The 23991-nt window shown below is 52.1% G+C and overlaps 1 protein-coding gene across 1 annotated transcript in view; it reads right to left on the bottom strand.

Moving 5' to 3' along the window:
• LOC134391190 (ras-related protein Rab-6B) overlaps positions 1-22408 on the bottom strand; it is a 63280-nt gene extending 40872 nt beyond the window's left edge. The window contains exon 1 of the mRNA XM_063115156.1: positions 22339-22408. Within this exon, the coding sequence (XP_062971226.1) occupies positions 22339-22408 (70 nt within the window). The remainder of the gene's footprint in view (positions 1-22338) is intronic.
• Positions 22409-23991: the final 1583 nt, after the last annotated feature.

The raw sequence follows: 23991 nt of genomic DNA, 5'->3' as shown, positions 1-23991 counted from the left end.
CTCACCCCATACCTGCCATCAACAACTGCCCTGCGTGGAACGTGCTGGAACCTGGAAATGGACAGCCTGCACACCCCATCCACCTGGCCACTCTCCTGGTCTCACCACGCAGGGTGGGCAGGACAGCTGGAGTCACCACCTGACTGGACACCACCATCTGGCTGTGGCCAAGGGGAGGCCTGAGAAGAGCAGCTGCATCCAGCACCCCAGCAGCTCAGATAGACAGGTGTGAGGGGCGGAGACCCTCCTGTGACCCCCTTGCCCTCCAGCAGCCTGTGAGGGGCCCACGAGGGAGCTGGCCTCCCACAGAGCTGTGTTCTCCAAGTTACACCTACGCACTTCTAGAACCACTGCAGCAAAGAGGAGCTTGTCCTGAGGGCAAAGATCCAGCTCCACCAGCAGGGCTTTATTAAAAATAAGCAGGCAAATAATTACTGAGCTTCCCCCCTCCCCTCTGCTCATGGCTCAGCAATATTCTTAGTCCCATACGACTAAGCAGGGAAATGCATTTTTCCTCCCTCAACCAAATAAGGGTGAGAAAATTCATTACTGAGCCTTTACCAGGAACATCTAGAAAGGAGGAAAGGAAACTCTGACTCTTACCAGGCCAGACAAAGAATTTGGTGCTCTTGTTAGGTTTCCTCATTTAATCCCCACGTGATCCAATGAGTTAATTATCACCCCACGGTCACCGAGCTAGTAAGCGGTGGAGCTGAGATATGAACACAGACTCGATGCCAACGTCAATGCTGCACCTGGTACGTTGTGCGAGTTTATGCAAAAGTCTGGAAGGCAACAAAGCAGCAGACCACAAAAGGCAGGGTCCCCGGGCTGAGCAGTCAGGAAGCTGCAAGGAGGCAGGGTAGGGTGGGGGAGGGGGCACTCTGGGCAGAGAAACAGTGTGGGCAGGTGCTCAGGGGCAGGGAGATAAAAAGCTCCTGAGAAGGGACAGGGGCATCATGCCAGAGTACCATGGGCGGCACACCTGGCGGCCCCTCCATCTGAGCTTTGTGTCAGGGAAAATGGAGCCAGCCATGATGTGTGGACAGGGGAGAGTGGCAAGCACTGTTCAAGGAAGCTTCACATGGCTGCTGTGTTGATTTAAACCAAGACCCATCTCTGGAGCCAGTTGTGGAGGGAGGGAGGAGCAGACCAGGAGAGGCAAGGCCAGCAGGGCACGGGGGTCAGACAGCACAGGCCATGTTGGCCACATCAAGAATGTGGATTCTCTCCTGGGCAAACCTCAGAAGGGTCTTAAGCAGGGGGACAGTGTGAATAGGTGTTGCAGTTCGAAATTTCTACAATGGGCTCACAAAACATTCCCTATCCCACGTGCTCTCCTTTCAGTGCAACCCTGACCCCCCCATCAGGGGTTGAATGGGGGTGGGCTGGTGACTATGGCAGCAAAAACACTGTGACTCTCCAGGCTGGGTTAGAAAAGTCAGCACAGCTTCCGCCTGGAGCACGCTGCAGCCCACACACTCTGGAAACCCAACCACCATGCTATGAGGAAGCCCAAGGCAGTTACAGGAGGGAGACCATACAGAGATGCCCACATGGTGAGAAACTGAGGCCCCCAGCCACTTCAAGTTTGCACGAAGAACAGCGTGGAAGAGAGGCAAACTTTCCCTGCTAGGCCCTGCTCAAATTATAGATTATAAACCAAAATAAATACTCTCATTGTCTTGAACCACTAAGTTATGGGGTGGTTTTTACACGGTGTTAGGGAATCAGAGCAACAGACCTATGCTTTAGAAACAAAACTTATACTTTATGGGAGAATGGCCTACAGAGGCCAGACTGGGGGCAGGTGTCTGGTAACAGACAGAGGATCTGAATTAAGGCAGAGGCAGTGGAGCTAGAGGAACAGGGAACAGAGGAAGGTGACAGGACCCAGTGACTGGCCAGATTAAGAGGACAGCCCAGGACGCTTCCCTGCCATTGCCAAAGCCTGAGCAAATTGGACGAGGAACAAACACCAAGCAATCACCTTGGATTCAGGTCACCCACAAAAGCCTTCTTTATAACTGTCAGACCAAAGCACAGACACTGGCACTGTATTCAGAAAAAAATTAATAATAATTGTGCAATCTCATGAGCTAAGAAACTAAGCTTATTTTCCATTATTGGCATTACCATGAATCAGTTATTTTCTTACCCAATGTGAGGTGCTGGCCCAGGGGTCTTGCATACTGTTGGGCCATACAGAGGAGCTCAGCTCAGTCCCACACACCTGGAAACGCCACCAGTGCAAGAGAGACTGAATGCTGGCCCCTCACAACCAGCTACCAGCGCCCACCTGGGCCTCACCTGTAGAGGTCCTCACCCCAAGGCCCATCTCAGTAGCAGGCCCAAGGTAAACAGATTTTTGAACATCCAGGTGGCTTCTAGATAGCTGCAGGGGACAGTGAGACTTCTCTATCTAGTCAAATACCCACTGGGGGCCTATTCCATGCCAGGCCTGTGCTGGGCACAGCATTCACAGCAGCCAACATCCAGCAGTGGAGCAAGGTTTAGATGCAGACTCCTAAAAATGCCTGGGAGCAGGGCCACTGAGCGGCCCACAAAAACCAAAGGCCCCTCTCTGCCAGGTAGTCACGGCAGCCTCCTAAAGGAAGTGGCCTTTGGGCTGGTCTTGATTGGTGGAAACAGGTGGCCCGAGGCAATAGCATCCCTAGGGGGAGGGGGGACTGGATGCAGCCTTGGTGGTACAAGACTGAGCATTTTACTCACATTTCTGCATGCCTGCTACGCAAAGCCAAGCCCACCCAGGGCTGTGGGTGGGGTCAGTGTGGGCAGGTGCCTACAAGGGGCCTACAAGGTCTCCTGGGATGGCTGTGCCCAGGTCACAGGCTGAAAGCTCAGACCCCTGCTCTGACACTGTCCCTCCATGAAGAACACCCCTCCTCCCAGTCCTCTCCATAGCAGGTGCAGGTGGGGGTGTGGGTGGAGAGACTGCTATAAGGCCAGAAACAGGGAAGAATATATGGCAGAGCACAAGAAACCAGCTGGAGGCTCCGTGGAGGGTTTGCTGAGACTTGGCAGAGGATGCACCACCCACTGGGTGGCCCCCCTCCAGAACCTTGGCCCACAATTCACTCTCAGCTGTATGTCCACATTTCCCACCCACACCAGCTCCTCAGCGCTCCTGGACAAACAGTGGATCCTGCTTGGTCATCCTGGGGATCCAGAGTTGGGCCTGGGATGGAGGGGGCAGGAGGCAGGACAGACCTGGTGTAGCTCACTGTCATGTCCAGGCTGCACTGGTGGGCTACCCATCTCTGGGATGGCTGTGTCTTTAGGAGAGCAGTCCCCATGCCAGAAAAAAGATCTCTGCATTCTCAACCAACATCCCCCATGTCTGCAACTGACAGAAAGTGGCCCCCAGGACTGATAAGGCAAATCTTCCCCATGGTGTAGGGCAGCAACCCAGTCCTAGGAAGGGCCCGGCTGCCTCGGCTATCCCCTCAGCTCAGTTTCAGAACACACGGGGAAATGTGTGTATGCTGGCAAGGACCTGCAAGGGGCTCGGCCTTTGTCCTGCAGCTGCGAAGAAGGCCAGGCCACCCTGACCCCACATCCCTGCTCCACAGAGGCTTCAGGAGAAGCCTCTATTGTTCCCCTGCAACATCTGTCCACAAGTCCCCTGTTACTGGCCTGACCATGGGGTGCATGGCCCCGGGTCCTGTGGCAATGAGAGAACACGTGGAGACACCGGCTATATCTGTCTGAGCCTTGTTTCCTGTCACTCTGGTCTCACAGAACCAACAGCCCAGCTCTATCCTTCCTGAAAGGGGATAAGCCTGGGAGCCTGGGGGCCCAACTCCCCCCCCCACACACACCCCACACCCCCTTGCCACCCTGAAAGGCAGCCCCAGACCAGGACACACAGCTTTGACAGCTCCCACCTTAGCCCCAAGGGGCCGGCTGGCTCATCCTAGGCTAAATGAGGAAACAAGTGAAAAATCCCATTTTAAACATCCCCCAGAAGATTCAGACGGTAATTAAGAAATATGCAAAGCTCTTCATTGGACACTTTAATTAAGTGTGTTAATTCCCTCTGCTAGAGGCCGTTCAGCAGCCTGGGCCTCACTCGGGGACCCAGGAAGATGCTGCAGGGGAGGGCAGAGGGGAGGAAGGCGAGAGGAGGGAGTGGTGCAGGCAGGCCTCCCCAGACCCTTCTCCTGCCCCAGCTGGAAGGCTGGCCTATGCCCGACCCCCTCATCTCCCCAGCGACTGCTCCTGCTTCACTGCCCTCCACCTGCACCCATCTCCTCCATCCAAGCCCAGGGGCCCAGGAAGCCTGCCCTGACTCAGTGATCGCTGAGTGTCGCCCAGTTCTTAACTGCCCTCATGTGCTGGAAAAGGGGGAACCTGGGGTGCAGGAAGAGGCTCTGGCCTCAAATCTTCCCGTCTGGCTGTGGACCTTGGATCTGTCACAGCCCCCCCTGGGGCCGCAACCTTCCCATTATAGCATGAAGGAGCAGGCTAGGACCAGTGGGAGACCTTGAGCCTTGAGGCTTCCTGGTTCGAGGTCAGGGAGTAATTTGGAGCCCCTGGATCCAACCTCTCTCACCTGAAGCCAGGAGAACACCAAATTGGGGCCAAGGAAGCAGCAGGCATAGAACTCTGAGCAGACAGTTAATATAAAAACTGTGTGTCCCTTAGAGATACAAGGACAAGGGGACGCTGGATTGTGAAGGGATAAGGAAGAGGTGCCGTGAGACAGAAGTACAAGTTTGCCTGAAGGAGATTCAGTAAGGCCACAGGGCTCATCTCCAGGTCTCCATGACAAAGAGGCTGTGCCCCAGAGCAGGTGTGCATGTCATACCTTGGGACATCCCTACAGAAATATTATAGAGGGCTAGTTTGGGTGCAGGAATCTGGGGCCAAAGAAGTGACCCTGCATGTGAGAACTGGGTCCATGGACTGAACAGTAAGCTGCTCACCAGCCCGGGGCAATCCTCAGGACCCAACCAGGGCCCATGCAGGGGAAGTAACTAGACCTGCTTGTCAAATGAACTAAGAATGAAGGGGGACAACAAAATCAGTGAGTGAGCAAATGTATCCACCAGCATACACCTTGGCTCTAAGTAGGCTAAGAAGTCAGTACAGGTTGAGCACCTCAAATTTGAAAATCCAAAATCTAAAATGCTCCAGAATCCAAAACTTTTTGAGTGCTGACATTATGCTCAAAGGAAATGCATTTCAGATTTTGAATTTTCAGAGTTGGGATGCTCAACTGGTAAGTTTAATGCAAACATTCCAATATCCGAAATGCTTCTGATCTCAAGCATTTCAGATGAGAGATACTCAGCTGGTATTCCAATAAGATTGGGCTAGATGGTCTTTCAGACCTGCTTCCACTTGGACTCTTTCCAGGCTAGTGACAAATGTTTACCAAGCCTCAAGTATCGTTAGATCAAAGTACAAAGAGAGGGGCTCCTTTCCCACTGTGGGCGGAATCCTCTGACCCTTGGGCCTCACTAACCCTCAATCATCTTATCACATCCCCACTTCCCCTCACCAGCATGGAGCCCTGAGAGCCCACGGAGGGGGCCATGCTCTGGCTGCTCCACTGGGAGGGTGGAAGGTACTGGGTGCACTTGCTATATACAAGCAGCACTTGAATTTATTTAACTGCCTGGGTAAACCCTCTCCTTTTTTACCCCAAAGAGTATTGGTGACTCATAAAAATAAGATTTGAAAATAAAATTGTTTAAAACAGCATCAGAATATAGTAGCTATCTATCAATAACAATACTGAAGAGCCCCCCAACCCCTCTGGATACACCTACTATGTTTGGGGAGGTCCAAAACCATCCAGCCCAGCGTAGGAGCCTCCTTTGCAGTGATGTTGTAAGCACGTAACAGTTTTCTCCCACCAGATGCTCAAACGACTTCACCAGATATGACTGACATGAATCTAGTGAGACAGAGAATTCTCCTCTGGATTCTGCAATCAGAAGCAGCCACGACATGTGTTTCAGCATTAGTGCCTGCCAGCACCCAGCAAAGGAACTGTGTCTCCTCCTGGACCCGTCCTGTATGACTCAGGCTGCTGCTCCCAATCTGGTTCTCTCACTCTCTCAGGGACTCTGTGAACTGCCCAATCATTCCTCTAATACATTTGCTGTCTCCTCAAATCAGCTGGACAACAAAAGTAGACTCTCTTGTTTGCAACTACAAATTCTGGGAGAGAGACAAGGCAAAGGTTAGGTAAGCTATAAAGAGAAAACTGGAACAAACAGTTTGTTTATAGAAATATATCTGATAACATCTTCCCACATTACTGAAGTCAGATTAGAAATTGCCTGAGCTCACTGGTAGTCAAAGCAAAAAAAGGAAGCACGACCAATCCTAAGATTCACAGTATTCATAGAATAAAACTATACCAGTTGCTAATACTGAGTTTTTTGTAAGAGCTGGGCAGCAGAAAGTTCTCAACAAGAGTCTACACTGCAGGAATGGTGTGGCCATTTAAATGGCAATTCTATGTGTTTATAAAACCAACTGGATGAATATCACTGATGAAAATCAAGGCTGATAACCAGACCATGCAATACCACCTGCTCAAGTCAATGTTCACAAGTCATGGGCTCTGACTGATGTCCCCTACAAATAAATGAATACATAAAAAAACAAGGTCCCAAGACTTTAGCTTCTGGTCAAGATGGGGTAACAGGGACCAGATTTATCCTCACCTGAAACAACCAAAAGACAGACAAAATATATGAAACAAGGATTTTCAAAACCCTGGACATCAGGCAATGATGGCCCCTGAGAGATGTGAAACAAATGAGGTCACATTTGCCCCACAGTATATTTCCTTGAGAAAATTATAGCCCACCGTGCAGGAAGGGGGACCCAGGTGAAACCTGGTGGACTCCCGAGATTGAGGAGCTAGAGCTGTGAGTCTGGATAAAACAACTCAGTTAGTGTTCCCAAGACAGAATACCAGAAGGGAGAGAGATGCACAGAGAGAGAACTGCAAAAATCTGCAAAGGGTCTCTCCCAAGTCCAGCTGAGCACTGATCAGCAAGTATGTGTGAGGAAACTACCCAAGACTGGGGAAAGACAACCCAAATGAATCAGAGAAAACAGTGGTTGGCATCCACACAAGGCTGGAGATAAGGCCTGTTCCCACGAGCTGGAGTGGAAAGAACCATCATTCATGGGACATTAGGGAGAGTACTCCGGAGGGCTGTGCCTCATAGTGGTTAATTAGCCACACACTGAGCACTGCTCTGGTCCCAGCTAACAAATCTTAAGAATACTTACAGGAATACAGAAGCTATCCAGCACACAACATAGCAAAATTCACAATTTCTGGCATAAATAAAAAATTATCAGGCATGCAAAGAAGCAAGAAACTAGATGCATAAAGAGAAAAAAAAAATACAGGGTTCAATCCCTGCACTAGCCAGCTGCTAAAAAAAAAAAAAAAAAAACTAAAACCAAACCTGAAATGACACAGATGTTAGAATGAGCAGATAAAGACATTAAGATATAGTTACTATAACTGCATTCCATATGTTTAAAAAGTTAAATAGAGATATGGGATATATATATTTAAAAAGTACACAAAACTTTCAGAAGTGAAAACTACAATGTTTGAGATGATTAGATAGATTAGACACTGCAGAAAAAACCCAATGAACTTGAAGACATGGTGATAAAATCTATCTAAAATGAAACACAGTAAAAACAAATACAAGCAAATGATCAGAATACCAGTGAGCTGTGGGATAATGTCAAGTGGCCTAACATACATGTAATTGGAGTTCTTGAAGGATGAAGGGGGAGGCAGTGACAGAAAAAATATTTGAAGAAAAAATGACTTGAAAATAATCCAAATTTAAGGAAAACTATAAACGCACAGATCCAAAAAGCTCACCAAACTCCAAGTACAGGAAACAAAAGAAACTGCACCAAGGCACATCATAATCAAATTGCACAGAATCAGTGATAAAAAGGAAATCATTAAAGGAGCCAGAGAAAAAAGACATTCTGTTCAGAAAAACAAAGATAAAAAGGACAGCAGATTTCTCCTTAGAAACAATGAAAGCAAGAAGACAATGGAGCAATACCTGTAAAGTACTGAAAGAAAAAAAACCTGTTAACCTAGCATTCTATATCCAGGGACAAAATCATTCAAAAGCAAAGGTGAAATAAATATTTTTCCAAACCTACACAAATTGACAGAATTCATCATGAGCAGGCCCTCACAACAAGAAATGTTAAAGGATGTCCTTCAGGAAGAAGTGAAATGATACAAGAGGGAAATACAGATCTAAACAAAGGAATCATGAACACAGGAAATAGTCACTACCTGGGTAAATATGTGAGATTTTTCTCTTATTATTTAAGTCTATTTAAAAGATAATCGGCTGTTTAAATGAAAAGAACAACAATATATTGGATCACAGACCTAAGAAAACATAGAAGAAAAATCTTTGTTACCCTGTTGGAAACTACACAAACCAGAAAAAATGAAGTGGTATCTTTCAAGTACTGAGAAAAATATATTGTTAATATGGAATTCTATACCCAACAAAAATCTTTCAAAAATGAAAGCAAAATAAAGACCATCAAATGTTGAGACAATTCACTGCTAGCAGACCTAAAATACAAGAAAGGAAGCTCTTTGGGCAGAAGGAGTAGGACACCTGCACATTCACACTTAATATTACACGCAGTCAGCATGTGCACTTTAAAGTCTGACATCTGTATTTTAATCCTGGCTCTGCCACTCATTTGCTGTGTGATCTTCGGTTAGTTACTATCCTCTCTGAGGCTCAGCTTTCTCATATGTACAATGAGGACAGAAATCTCACAGAATTATTATGAATTCTATGAGAACAGTAAAATGTTAAAATTTGGGGAATCTGGAGGAAAGGCATATGGGAAGTATCTGTACTATTGTAACTTTTTTTTTTTTTGGTGGCTAGCCAGTAGAGGTCCAAACCCTTGACCCTGGTGTTATCAGCACCATGCTCTAACCAAGTGAGCTAACCATCCAGCCCTATTCTTGTAACTTTTCTATAAGCCTAAAAGTATGTCAAAACAAAAAGTTAAAGAAAAAAAGAAATATAATTATTTTAATTACATACACACATTCATGTCTCTCAGACCCCTGGCACATTCAGGAAATGGCTTGTTCTGATTAATTACACATTCTGGTCAACATGAAATTTTCCTAAGAAACTGGAATATAACTACTTGGCATCAGCAGAGGCTTCACAGAGGACCAGGACTTAACGGAGCACTGGGGATCTGCCGTGAGCCTTTCTAATCACAGGCCAGGAGGTAGAAACAGCCTAGACAAATCAGCACAGTGGGCAGGGCCCATGTGTAACCACCATATATGCATGTGTGCAGAGATGCATGCAAGTACATGCTCACACATGCTCAATTCAGCAGGCACCAGAGGCCCAGGTATGTGTAAGAACTCTTTAGTTCCCCTTGTGTTTTAGCTGTGAGTCAAGGACAATACCTTCAGGGTTTCTTAAAAACCACCTGAGATCTGACCATTCAGCTTGTGTGAGCTGCAGAGCTCCTCTCACCCAGGGCCAGCCGATTCAAGGCCAGCCCACCCATCGAATGAATCCTCTCTGCCTCACTGACTCACCTCAAACACTCTTGGCAGCTTCAAAAAGGTGCAGTGTGTCTCCTCCAGGACTTAAGAGCAGCACCAATGACTCTGAGTGTTGGTCACCCTCCTCCCACAGCTCAGAGAACAGGAGCCCATGTCCACAACACACACAGTTACCCTCCAACATCACTTCCCTGGAGAGCCACCACAGTGAGCAGAATGTACATTTCAATTGGTTTGGGGTGGGGCTCAGCCCAGCTCTGGCCAGACCCCGCACAGGCCAATCGTGTCCACACATCTGAGTGGTCGCATGGGTGCTGTGAAGAATTAAGTCATTGTGAGTACATGCATACTGTAGAGAAGGAAGAGGCACAAGCTAAATTCCCCCCACCAGCCGATGTTTTGACAAAGTTAGTGTTAATGCAACTTGGTAGCTTATTTAACTGATGGGAAGTCTTGGCCCATCCAACCAGCATGGAGTGTGGCAAAGTAATGCTCGTGCTCATCCTTTTCTTCCCTAGGCTACCCGCAGGTGGTGCTGTTAAAAGCCTCAATAATAGAGAAAGAAGAGTGGGGCAGTGAGTTTGGGCTGACAGAGTGCTGAGAGGCACGGCTTGGGTTTCCCAGGTTGTTAGCCAAGATCCAGTCAAAGAGGCCTATGACAAGGCCAACAGACTCACAGTCACCATTCATGGGGGCACAGCTGTGGCCTGGCCAGGACACCCGGCTTGCTTAGGCAGGTGAAAGGCCTCCAGACTGCAGGTTGATGTGGGTAGATGCCCCCCCCCCCCCCGTTCTCACAAAGAGCCCTGGATTGGATGGCCATAGGTGCTAGCAGGCTAACCTCGGAGGCTCTGTGGTCTCCACGAGCACAGGGAGCTGTCCCAGCTCTTCTGTGGGCCCCAGGTTCTCTTCCTGTCCTTGAACACACCCTCTCGCAGCCTGCTCATTGCTGTTCACCTAGCTGCTTTGCCAAGGGGAAAGTGGGCACATACCTGGCCCCCAAGCCTTCAGAGCCAGCTGGTGAGGGGCACACAAGAGAGAGAGTGAACTTCCAGACCTCCCCAATTGGTTAACACAAAGGACTGCCCTCTGGACAGACTCAATGTACCTGCTTAAAATTCACTCAGAAGTAGAGATGGCCTTTTCCGTGAAGTTCAGAGATGAGAACCACTGTATGTGGGGCAGAAAATGCACTCTAGATCCTAACCACCCTAGGCCTGGGAGTGGGCACAGGACCCCGGGCAGGCAGGGGTGACTGCTATGTCTACAGCCCTTATGAACCTTGTGGTTGTAGGGATGAGGTCCCATTTTCCAGCTGGCTATTGGCCAAGGGCTGCTCTTATTTCCTGAAGGTCACCCCCAGTTCCTTGCCACAAGACCCCCCACAGGCCCTCTCACAACACTGCAGCTTACTTCTTCAAGGCCAGCAAAAGGAGTCTTCTCAAGAGACATAATTCATGCGAGTGATTGTCCCATCACCTATGCACCCTTGCCATATAATGTCATCTAATCAAAGGAGTTGACACCTGTCACCTTTGCCATGTTCCATCTGCACTCAGGGCAGGGACCTATGCAAGGACGCGACTCATTCAGGGTCACCTAGGTTGTGTCTGCCACACCATCTCACGTTCACAGGTGCCTAAGGAATGCCGCCCTTATGCTCAGCAGCCTTTGCCTTCTCTCCTGCTGCAGCAAACTGGGCTTACTGCCTGAACAAAACCTCACAGGTCGCTCTGCCTTTAGATGGAAGCTATCGCAGCTGGTTGCGATAGAGGCTGCGGGTAGGTGGGTGGGTGCTGAGCCCTGCTGTGTCCTGCCATGTCTACTTCACCAGGCATTGTCACATCTCTCTGCCCAGTTCTCCCACACCTCACCCGGGCCTCCCCCATGCTGAGGTGATGGACTTGCAGACACTGCTGTCCAGACCACAACTACAGCTCAGAGCAGCCCTTCTGCTGCACAAGGGAGGCAGGGGAGGAGCCAAGTTCTTCTGGCCCAACTTCTGGGGTTCTGCCCTCTTCTGATGCCGGGGGGAGAGAACCAGGGCCAGGGGCTAGCTGGGCATGTTCCAGGCCTCCAGTTCACATCCTAATCCGGGCAGCAGCTTACAGTATCTTGGTTGAATTCAGGGGAGGAAAAGGGAACTTAATCAGAATCAGGGAAGAATTTCCAGATCCTGGTACTACAAGTAGGATCTGCTAATATCCTAAAAATAATGTGGGAATGATTTTTCTCCCTAACAAAAAGCACTTCTTGGAGATGCTCTCTACTCAGAGAAGAGAGAGCTAAACAAAGATCTCCAGGCCCTAAGATCTGACTCCACTCTCAGCAGCCCAGAGATAGTCTGGAAACTGCAGGGTCACAGTGGGGCCAAGCCAGCGGCCTTGGGAAGGGAGCAACAAAGCTCAGTTAGCCTCAAAGCCAGCACTGGCAGCGCCAAGACAGCAAGTTGATGAAAATCCTCTGGCAACCCCCAGGGCAAGGTAAGAGCCCTCCTCTCACTCGTCCTGCTCTGCTGGGCTGGAGATCCTCACTTGTCCTCCACATGAGTACAGAATTGCTCACATCATCCTGTGCCCCAATAACTCACCAGTGGCTCCATGGGAACCTTCAACCTTTACTTCACTTTGGTCAGAACCTGGGATGGACAGCATCCCTGCATGGCCAATGAGCCCTGTAACGGTGGCCTGCCTAGGTCTGTCTGTGCCCAGTGGGAGGCAGAGCTTCTGTGAGCATCTCGCTCCTATGTCTCTGTACTTCCACGGGTCTCTCTCCCCCCATGCCTCCTGCTTCTCCTGTGGGTCCCTCCTAGCCCTCTCCCTCTATGGGACAGGAAACAAACAAGAAGCATGTGTTCTAAGTGCTTCACTTACTCTGTTCAGCCTGTGCAGTGTTTACTCCCCGTTCATCGGCAGGGTCAGAACATTTTCTCTTCCACTCTCAGAATTAGCATGACCACCCCCAGAGAAAGGTTTTCCTTGTCTCTGGTGTGCAGGCCACAGTTGCAGCTCTCCAATCTTGAACCAGTGATAGCTCTCTTGTCCTGCCTCTGCCTGCCTCAGGGGTAGGGATGGTAGGGGACCAGAAAGGGCTTGAACAGGTCACGGCTGGACTGAGTCGCTTGTGGCCTGCTTCCATGCCAGTTTTCTCTGGGTCAGCAACTCCAGGCAGGGAGGCACCTCTGCTGAGCACCAAGCTGAGGGCACAGCTCTCCTCACCCAGCAGCCCTCACAGACAATTCATCCAGCACTTCTCCAAGGGGCCAAGGGCACTGATTCAAAAATGCTGTAATCACTGATGATGGATAATTAGGATTATCTCCATCCACCAGCCACACTGGCAAAGGAATACCCAGGTGGTGTGCAGTAACCTCCACAGACCCTATTTGGGTAGGAGACAGGAAGGGAAGGGAGCAAAGATCACCAAGGCTTTGTTTGGTGGGGTTTCAGGCCCTAAGAGCAGACCATGAGCTGGCCTGTGGGCTGAAGACTGCACCAATTTACGTCAACAGGCTGCTCTCTCTGGATTAGGGGCAGGTTCAGGATGGCAGTCCTGGCTCCCTGGCTCTCAACCTTTGCTTTTTGTTCAGCCAGCTTAAAATTAGGTTTCTGTCTCCAAGGCATGGAAGAGGCTTTGCCATGTACCATGCTGCTCTCTCTCAAGTCCTCAGGACCTCCTGAGCTTGCTCAGGAGCTGGAAGCCAGTAGAGAGAAACAGAAAATTCCATAGGAGTAAGGAAAGGAAGTGTCCACTGGAAGAGGAATCCAGCGAAGGAGAGAGTGATAGGAGGGTGTACAGGAGCATCGGGGGGACTCACACACCCATGTGAAGACACAGGAGCTCACACACCTAATGACCAGAGGACATGGGAGCTCATACCCCCAATGACCAGAGGACACGGGAGCTCACACACCCAATGACCAGAGGACACAGGAGCTCACACACCCAATATCCAGAGGCCAAGAGGGCTCACACACCAAATGACCGGGGGACAGGAGGGCTCACACAGTCAAAGATCAGAGGCCAGGGGGGCTCATACTACTGATGACAAGAGGACAGAGGAGGGTCACACATCTGATGACCAGAGGCCAGGGGTGCTCACACGCCCAGTGACCAGATGATGGGGGAACTCGCATCCCCAGTGACCAGAGGCTGGGGGGCTCACACACTCAATGTCCACAGGCCAGAGTAGCTCACACCCTCAATAACCAGTTTCTGGTCATACGCCACATCCTTCCCTGAGCAGATGCCAGACCACACCCTTCCCAGGACAGAGCAGTTAGGGGACCCAGGGAACTATGGAGATGGGATGGACAGGAGAGCTCAAGGTGACCAGCTTTGGTACATCTGAGTACAGTATGGCCTTGTAGAGGACAAAAACTCCTTCCCTACAAGCCTTCACTGTTCCTGAGTTCTAACTCTACAAAGACTCAAGAAAATACACATCCCCAGTGGAACAGGATTCACAGCTGGAAGGAAGCTTACACTTCCCACAAGCCCACCTCTAAATTCCATGCTCTGAATGTTCTGGGCCTGACCTAGTTCAGGCCCCTTGGATCTCCTGCCTGCAATCAGGCCACATCCCACCTTTGCCTTCTAATCCATGAGCATGTTCCTCCTGGGTCAAAACTGCCCAGTGGGTCCTCATTGCCTGCAGGAGGCCCTCTAGGGCCTGATCCTGTTGACTTCTCCAGGCTCAACCTCTTCTCCCACCACTCTCCCTCACCTGCACTGGGGTCTAGCCACCCTGAACCACGCCCAATTCCCCAGAAGCCCCAAGTCCCTCACAGCCCTGGCTCAACCCTCTGCCCTCAGTGCCCCCTATAAAATGGAATAAGCAGATCTACCTGCCGGATCATGAGGATATGCACCCTCAGCTCACTATACAGAAATGATTGACGATTCTCAAAATCTCACACCCCTGTCCCTCCACAGCTGCAGAGAGGGGAGGAGACAGGGATTGCCACCACTATTTCATTAACAAAATTACCTTTTACTTGAGCTTTTATACCATGTGCAACATACTGACGCATTTGATCTTTGTGAAACCCCAATAAGGTAATGATCACTGCAGGTGGGAGGAGAATGAGCACAGGTGGTCCTGTCGCATCCCAACACCATCCAGACAGTGGGTGGGCTGGGGTGGACCCCTAGGACTCAGGAGCGCTGATGTGGCCATGTGGTGGGAGTGGGAGCTGGGCCGGGTCTCCAAGCCCTGCTTGGTCTGGTGGGATCACCACACACCCTTCTTGGCTCGGCCCTTTCCCTACTCTCCCTGCTGACTCCACCCACCTGTCTGCAGAAGGGAGTGTCCTGGGCTAGGAGTACCTGGGCACTGTCACTTGCCCTGTTGTCCTCATCACAGGTCTTCTCTGTGTGGAAGAAACACCTCCTGGCAGCAGGAAGTGCAGGACAGCCCTGTCCCTGTTGCTAAGCAATCCAAGCCACGCACATCATCAGGAGAAAGAAGCCAGAGAGCCCTGGGGGCACACTAGGTGGGGCTGGACCCCAGGTGGAGGTGGGCCAAGAAAGCCTCCCAGGAGAAGAGGTGGCAGGCTGGAGAGGACCCTGCACATGACACCCAGGGCAGTTCTGGGGGAAAGAGCTGGCAGAACCGTGATCCCATGCTCTCATCCCTGCAGCCCCTCTCGTCACAGCATGCTTGTCTCTAGGCTGGAAGTGTTACTGGTTTGGCATCATACTTGGAGCTGCCACTAATAACAGAACCAGAGTTAGAGCTCCATTGGCGCAAGGGGTCACCCAGTCCAGTAGCCTTGAGGGGACATATAGAGAAAGCCAGAGATGGGCTGGGGCTTATCCAACACACAGCCAGCCAGTGGCAAACCCAGGACAGAATGAGGGTCTCCTGGGCTCTGGTATCTTCAGGCCTGGAGGGAAGATGTGGCCAGGAAGGGGTTACCCCAGAGCAGGTGAGAAGTGGCCACTTAGTTCGTTGGGTTCGTGCCTTCTCAGTAACTAGTTCTCAGCTAGAACCTGGACAGCATCTTTCCTCCATGGCAGCGGGCAGAGGGCTGACTTGGTAGGGATTTAATTGTCCCCCATACTCTTTATCAACTCCCTTTAGACCCCCCAAATAAGCAGTCTGTCCTGTGTAAGAACAGAGAACTGGCTGTTCAACGCCAGCTCTAGACTCCCACACAGAGACCTTGCTTCCTTCCCAAAGGCCCACTGCCCTCCTCCCTGCTCAGCGCCCCTACAGCCCTCACCAGCACAGAACCATGCTGTGATCTGCTAGTCCCTCTTCCACAAAGAACTTGGCATAGTCCCTAAGAGTCATCCATGGAAGACCTTGTGTCCATAAGACCTCAGTGTTCTTCTGTCCCCTCTTCCCCAGTACTGGGCCTGGGCCTGCTTGTTTTTCATAGTGACCTAGGTCTGAATTCTACTTCTGCCACACTAACAGAGTCCTTGGGCAGGGCCAGCTCTCTCTCTCAGCCTCTGCCTCCTGACCCGCACAATGGGGATGATCCCACATCCATCACAGGGTGGCTGCGAGATACAAAATGCCCCACGTGGAGCCAGAGCATATTGGGTGTTGTTCAGTAAATGCATCTGAGGTTAACTGAAGGAAGGACGCAGACTGCCATTCTTTTATGCATTTCCTGGAAGTAACCTTTGCTTTAAGGGTTCTATTCTGTCCTCAGGGATGAGGTATCATCTCCTTCCTCCAGAACTCAGGCCCTTGGGTATGTCATCCCCTAGGGTAAGGTGGTGCCTGGCCCAAGACACGTGGTCGTCACCTGGACTCCCATTGGCCTTGTTGCCAAGAGATCAGGATATGTAAGCTTTTCTACTAAAAATAAATCACTTTACTAAAACAATGAAGTATTCATAGCAGTGAAAATTTACTTTTTAAAAAGATTCCACTTAGTTGAGAGCAAAAGTTATGGAACTAATGAAAGGAATTTAAAATTTCAAGCCCCAAGATATAGCAGTGAAGGAACTCCTTAGGATCGGAGTTGTGAATCCTCATCCTTTCCTTCCCTTGTTCCAGCAGAGAATGGCCTACCATTCTGAGTCCTTCGGGGCTTCAAGTCCCCACGCCCTGCCTGGAGCCCCATTTCCGGCAGCCTATCGCTTTAGCTCTAATGAAAGCCACCCATCTCAGGGCATGTCTGGTCCTTCTCCCTGGCAACCTCCACCCAGAGCATTTCATCTTCTTTGCTCCGTGGTGAGAAATGGAAAAAGATGGCAGACAGACAGCTGAGAAAACGCCCCACAGTTTTTCTAGTAGTCTACTCCTGACATTTATAAATTTTGCTGTTCTACCTAACCTTCTCTCACCTTCCTCATTGATTCTACCAACAATTTCCCTAAATTATTTACATTGAGACTAGACAGCCCTACAAATTCGATGGTTCATTCATTCATTCACAGTGGAAGACACGGGGTGGGGGGAGGACAGGGAGACTCTGCAGCCTGGATGGGACACAGATGGTACCATCCTGGGGCCTGTTCTGGGGGAGTTTGCAATGTCAGGGCAACACCTATAAGGATAAATATTCATAGAATGATTTTAGGGACGTAATAAGGAACAAAAGGACAGTGAGGTTATTTTGTTATATTTTAATGTGATTCATTATAATTCGGGGGCTGCAAATGATAGTGATAATCAGATCATGCAAAAGATGGTACTGCATCTGCACAGCCAGGTTCTAACAGTCTCTTTTATCTTCGCTAGTAAGCTCTCTTCACATCTATCAACAGAATTGAGGGTGCCACTTTTCTCTTATACCAACTACAGGTTAATTCTCATCTTGGTGTCTGTCACGCACACATACCTCTTTAAACAAATAAAAAAGCAAAGGTTCTGGGTTTGTACCCAACATCCAAGGTGCTCTCTCTTGTGCCAGCCACTGAGGAAGGAAGAAAAATTGGGAGGACAGGAAGCAAGAGTGAGAAGCTGAGGCACAGGGCAGCTTGGTGATTCACTCCAGATCTCAAAGTGAGCTCCGGCAGGGTCAGGTCTGGTATGGCCCTTCCCACCTCTGGAGGCCTGGCTGCTTTCCTGCATTTCTTCAGAGATGGGGGAAGTATGGAGTTGCCCTGAACTTCACGTGCTTTGAAATGAACTGTGAATTGAGCGTGACTGACGCTAAAGGATCCAATCCTCTAAAAAAGATTCTGAAGTGTTGCTGATGGAAATCTTCTGGCTTGGGAAAACCACGGGTGTCAGGATGAAGGAATACTATTTCAAAGCCGCCTTGACTACCTTCACTTTTAATCTACTGATGGGCCATCAGCCAATCTCACACAGTCAGGATAATACCATTTTCAAATCAAGATATTTAATGAGCACAAACCACCCACAGGTGGGGGAGGCTAAAATGATGACTACGACGTAGGGCTCTTAAGGTGCTTAAAATTCAGTTACAGTTTTTGTACCTGAAAAAGCCAATAAACATTTTAAAATCCTTAACTAACAGAGACAACAGAAGAGAGGTTATGGGGCAGCATGTGATTAATCATTTTTAAGAAATGCTCAGAAGAAAACAAAGCTATGCCACTGTGCATGACCAGTTGGCGCCACAGGGCAGGAGTGGAACTGGGCACCAAGAGGACAAGAAGAGAAAGCTTTAGAAGGGGCTACAGGTACATCCCCACCAGGCCCACGAAGGGCCCCCGTGTGGGGGCAGGTGGTGTGGCTGGTCGGAGGGCAAGGGTCAGGCCGGGCCAGGCCGGGGCAGAGGAGTGTGGGCCTTTCAGGCAGTGGGGGCTGCTGGACCTCCTTAATCCTTAAGCAGAAAGAAATAGGATGGTAGTGGGGGGACAGCCCCTACTCAGCACCAGCAAGGCAGATGCCTGAGAGTCCTCCTCGTCCTTCTGCGCCTCCACCCTTCCCACTTTGTACAGAGCAGGGCAGAAGCACAGACTATGCCACCTGGAGAGGGCAGGCTCCTTGCAAGACCTACTCCTTGCACTCAGCCCAAAGACGAAGGAGTGGCAGCCTGCTACCTACAGAAGCATCTCCTGTGAAGACTTCAGATGCCACCTGTGACACCAGCCCCCAAAGGCAGGTCAGTGCCCCTGCTATAGGCTCCTATATTTGCTGTTCTTCCCTCATCATGGCTCTCACAGATCTTTACCATAATTATATCCACAAACATATCCCTCTGAGGGACATACTCAAATATCTGATTAAATTAAATGGATGATGGAGGGAGGGACAGAAAAGGGACGAGGACAGAGAGAAGTATGAGTGAATAAACAACTAAACAACCACAGGGGATGCCATTTACATTATGCTCAATGTGGATGGCACCCCCAGCAGCACAACCACCAGGGGCAGGGCAGGGAGGTGGCTGGTCAGAGGCAGAAGGGGGCCTGCTAGCCTCAGTCTAGGAAACCAGAGATTATGTTGTGTCCACCCAATCTTCCTGCTTCGGCTGGAGGAGTCTCAGGGCAGGAGACAACAGAAGAGGCCAGAGCACGGCAGACACTCCCTGAGCCCCCCCCTTCCCACCACACACACACCGTGATGTACAGAGTGAAGACTGAGTCCCACAGAATGCCACTAGAACTCAGGAGGAAGACGGGTGTCCCGTAGGCCTCCTCTCCTTCCTCAGACACTTGCTTCTGCCTATCTTGTCTGAATGCCACCAAGTGCCCCACTCAAGACTGGTTTGTGTCACCCTAAATCCCCCACCAAATCCCCCTTAGCATGAGGGCATGCCCAGGAGGCCCAAAGAGCCTCCCTGCTGCAAGGAGAGCCCTCGCTCTGGGTCCACAGCACCCTCCCCACAATCCCACCCCACGCCAGGCTGACACTGTCAGCCAGCCCATACTCCATGGGCCAGAGGACAGCAGGCGCTCCACTGCTGGGAGTGTGGGCTCTCTCATGGGTGTTCTCTCCAGAGTGGCTCCTCAGGGTCTTCCCATTCAAACCAGTTCCCTGGCATCTCTGAAGGCCTGATGCCCACCCGGGATTATCTGGCCCAGGTTGTCCTCCCCCTCACCCTGCTCTAAGTACACTCCCTTCTGGAATCCAGCTGCCCTTGTCCACTGACCTAGAGAGATGCCACCACTATGCCAGGCACAGAAAACAAGAGAAGGCCATATCCCTCCAGCCCCTTCCCTTGACCCTTTCCAGGGGACTCAGCTCACATAGGCAAGCCAAAGCCGCTCTAGAAGGCTCTGCCGAGCTCAGCTGGCCCAAGGCCCCCACGTACAGAAGGTGAGGGATCTCTGAGGTCATATAGGAAGGGAAAGCCAGGGTGGGGGTAAAGGCCAGATCTCAGGAGGTTCCCTCCACCACACAGGCTGCAGAGGATGCTGGCACAAAGGACCAACAGATGCAAAACTGTGAGGGCAAGACAGAAGCAGCAGCCGCGGTGGCAACTGCCCATTCCACCAGGCACAGAGATGCGCACGTCCTCTACCTAACTCATGACCACCAAAAGCTCTGTAAAACATAAGATAAACAACCCACTAATGACACAACAAAGTGGAAGAAGGTTTTTCAGGGCTTTAGGGCTCCCTGCTAGAAGGGACCAGGGTGGCCAGTAGCCAGTCTCACTGCTTTGTGTCTCTCTAATGACTTTGTTCCAAGGGCCCTCAAACCCTGCCCTCACCCAACTAGCCCAGCATTCCCCCCAGGCTACCCAACCCAGACATGGGCTGGCCAGGCAGTGGCAACCCTCACCCCCATCAGGTAGGCTCCCCAATTCCTGGCTTCCCTAATTCAAGGTCATCTTATTTCCCAATGACATGCTACTGAAAAATAGTGGAGTGGAAACAGGAGACATGGGTTCCAGCCCCAGAAGTGTGAACAACTGATAACGGGACTCTGAGTAAGCCCTCCCCCTTTCTTGGGGCTCAGACTTCCCGTCTGATCATTTCTCAGACTTGAGCTCTCATTTCTGGATTCGTCAGTGGTTCTGAGAGAGCAGAGTTTCTTCACTCAAACTCACCAGAGACATTTCCTCAGCAAATTCCTGGTCCTTTACAGAAACTCGTTCAGTCTTAGAATAAACGAATGTTGGTTGAGAACCTACCAGGGTCCAGGCACTTTGAAAGGCACTAGGGAAACATGGAATAAGAGAATTGCCCTCAAGCAATCATTCTTCAGAGACAGAAACTGAGTCCCAAAGAGGCCTCAAAATTTGCTGCAGGCAACACAGCTAGGAATTCAACTCCCAGGCTACCTGATCCCTGCAGGTTTTCTCCCAGGGCTCTAGGCCTGGTAAGACCACCACTGGGATGTGAAGACCACAAAATTCCTTCCAGACACGGAAAAGCCAGCTCTGTGAAACTGGGGTCTATTAAGAACAGAAAATCAGAGTCCAGGACATGTGGTAGACTGGCGGGCTGGCTGGCTGAGTTGATCTTGTTCTGAAATGCCCAGCCTGGACCTCAACCCATCCCCATGTTTGGGCATGGCCACCACCTTCTAACACCTTTCTCTAAACCACCCATGTCAAGTAACTAGCCTCAGGAGACAGGAGACAGCTGTGTCACTTCCACAACCCACAGGTACACACATCACAACGGCACTATTCCCTGAGCCCACAAGGTCCTCTCATAGTTGCTTTTCTCTTGGCCTCCTCTGTACAGACATATGTCAAACTAGGTGAACAGGACTGGTCTGCGAAGCCAGAGTAGGAGGCGCTGGCCCCCAGGGAAAGTCATCTCTCAGAGCAGAGTGGTCAGGGCCCCCCTGCAGCCCCATGTGAGAGGCCTCTAGAGGAATGCTCTGAGAGCCACTCCTTCCTACAGGTGTCAGAAAGGTCCCTTCTTTCAACCTGGGCTTCCCACCTTGGGACCAGCCTGGGTTTTGGAGATGCTTTCCTCGGGGAGGCTGCTGGGCAGCAGAAAAGCATCTCCCCTTCCCCCGGCTTTGGTCGGCTGCCACGGTGACCTCGCTTCCCCCAATAAGGGTAGTGAGCTGGGAGGTGGGGGTGGGAAGAATCCGCGGCTGATGCACTCCAAAGGATTGCTGGGAAGCCAGGCAGGGCGTGTCGCCTGGGCCTTTCTCTGACCGGCGCCAGGCTTCACAGCCTCATCAAGAGATGTGAGGTATCCCTGTACCAGCCCCCAAATCGCCTGGCAGTGGGGGAACCCTCGCTGTCATTGCCTAGATCCCTGAGCCCCAAGGAGATTCACACACGCCGGCGTAGGGCAGCGGGTCTAGAACCTTCTGTGCCCAGTCGGACTTAAGCCGGGGGAGGTAGGCGCCTTGTTCCCCTACGGCGTGCCCCCGCTCTTTCGAGAAGAGACAGGTGTCGGTCCTCCCCACCCCCCAGCTGCAGTCTGTTCCAAGCCCGGACGTGCTCTTTCGCACGGTTCCCGGCGGGGTCCGCAGGGAACCCCTCCGGCGCAGCGAGGTGGGGGATGGCCAGAACCCGGCCCCGCCTTATTCTCCCAAGAGGGGCGCTCGTGCTTCCCCCGCCCCCGCAGGCGCCCAGCCACCTGCGCGGTCGCCCGCAGCCGGTGCCGCAGTGCGAGCGAGCCCGCGAGCCCGGAGCCCCCACGCCGCGGCCGGCGTCGCCGAGCGAGCCGCCGCCCTCCGGCCTCCCCGCCGCGCAGCACCTGCACCCCAGCCCCACAGCCAGACCCCAGCCCGGCCCCGCCCGCCCTCCCCTCCGCCATCCCCATCCCTCGCCTCCACCCAGGCACCGAGGGGCCTTTCCGAGCCGGGGCCGAGGGTCCCCAGTCGGGTGGGTGAATGGGCGGCGGGGGGCGACTCGGCTTCGAGCCAAGAGAATGAGCCGGCTACTCACCGCTCTGCTCCCCCAGGAACACTAACTTGAATTTTCTCAGTGGGTTCCCAAAATCTCCCCCTGCGGACATGGTGCTGGCAGCCGGGCCGGGAGAGGAGGCGGAGGAAGAAGAGAAGGAGCAGGGAGGGGAGAAGAGGAGGGCGGGCGAGGGGAGGCGGCCGCGGTGCGGGAGCCGGAGGGGGAAGGGCGGGCTGCGCGCGTCCCTGACTCCCCAGCTGCGCCCCGGCCCCGGCCTGCGGCTGCGTGTCCGGCGGGGACGAGGAGGGCTGGGGCTGGGCTGCCGCGGGCGGCGCCGGCTGCGGAGCGAGGGGCGCGCTCTGGACGCCCGAGGCGCGGCGCGGCGCGGGCGGAGCGGGGCGCAGGGACCGCGCGCGGGGCGACGAGCGCTCTCCCGAGCCGCGCCAGCCGGCCCCGCCCGCCTCACGCCTCCGCGGCGCCTGCGCACTGCGCGCGCCCCAGCCTCTGATGTCATGGGCCGCCGCGCTGCGGGGCTGGGGGCGCCCGCCCACCCACTCCGGGCCCCCGGGCGGGAGGGAGCCGGCTCGCCGTGCCTCGGGGCCGCCGCCGGCTCGGACCGTCTCTCGATGTCCCGCTACGTCTGTCTTCCCCTCTCTACCCCCTTCTTTTGAACCCAGAAATATGACACAGAATTGTCAGGGGACATTTGTTTCTGGTCGTTTAGACCTGGATGCCAGTCCCTTCCTCCACCTCGAGAGACACTGATGCACAGCGCGGTCGTCCGACCAGGCGGAAGGGAAAGAGGCGGCGGGGGAGAGCCAGGGTCTGGTGGAGCGGCTGGGAGTGGGCAGGCGTGGGGAGACCTGGCGCAGACGGGACCCGACCGTCGCCCGTGTGGCCTCTAGCCCGCCTTCCCCTCTCTAGGCTTCCGTGGGTCCGCCGGTGTCCCCGCAGACCTGCCCAGCGAGAGAGGAGGCGCGGGGACAGGGCGCGCCTGCCTCAGACCAACTGCTCATGCAAATCATTGTATGCTAAATCCTCACCTGCCCCGTGACAGCAGAGCCGCTAGCTCCAGGACAGTGCCCTGGGGCCGCCAGGCTGGCAACGCCACGCCTCACCCTGGCAGTTATGTGTATGTGGACAATGAGCTTCCGGAGGACATGAGGGCGACCTCCCATTCGCCTCTGTACTCGGCTGGCCCACTGAGGCACACACAATGAGCTGTGAGTGGGTTATAGCAAAGTGCAGAGACCGAGCGTTAAAAACACTCCCAGGACAGCCCAGCCTCAGGCATCCTGGTTAATCGAGGTTTTACAAGCTGCCTCTCACTGTCCGCCACCACCTGGTCTCGTTTGTTTATGGCTGTTAGTGGACATTTACCTGGGCTCCTAATCCGCATGTCTGGGAGCGTGCAGTGTGTGTGCACTGTGTGTATTACACACTGGGAGAGGACAGTGGGACACAACCTTCACCTCCAGGTTTCCAGGGTACATTTGTTACCACCTTTTGGATTTACAGGACTTGCTCGGCTGTCTGCCTGTCTGTCTCCCTGGTGTGTTCACCTTGAGTCTCCCATTGCTTGTTAAAGACCCGACAGCAAGTTCATAAAAGCAGCAGTCGAGGCTCCACTGCTGGATTTCAAGGACTTAGCTCAGAGTTTAAGAAATAGCTGTTGTATGTTTGAATGAATATTTA

The sequence above is a fragment of the Cynocephalus volans genome, chromosome 11 (genome assembly GCF_027409185.1).
Source record: "Cynocephalus volans isolate mCynVol1 chromosome 11, mCynVol1.pri, whole genome shotgun sequence".
In the NCBI taxonomy this organism is placed as follows: Eukaryota; Metazoa; Chordata; class Mammalia; order Dermoptera; family Cynocephalidae; genus Cynocephalus; species Cynocephalus volans.
Note: the sequence above shows the minus strand (reverse complement) of the source record. Positions and strands in the feature narration are given on the sequence as shown.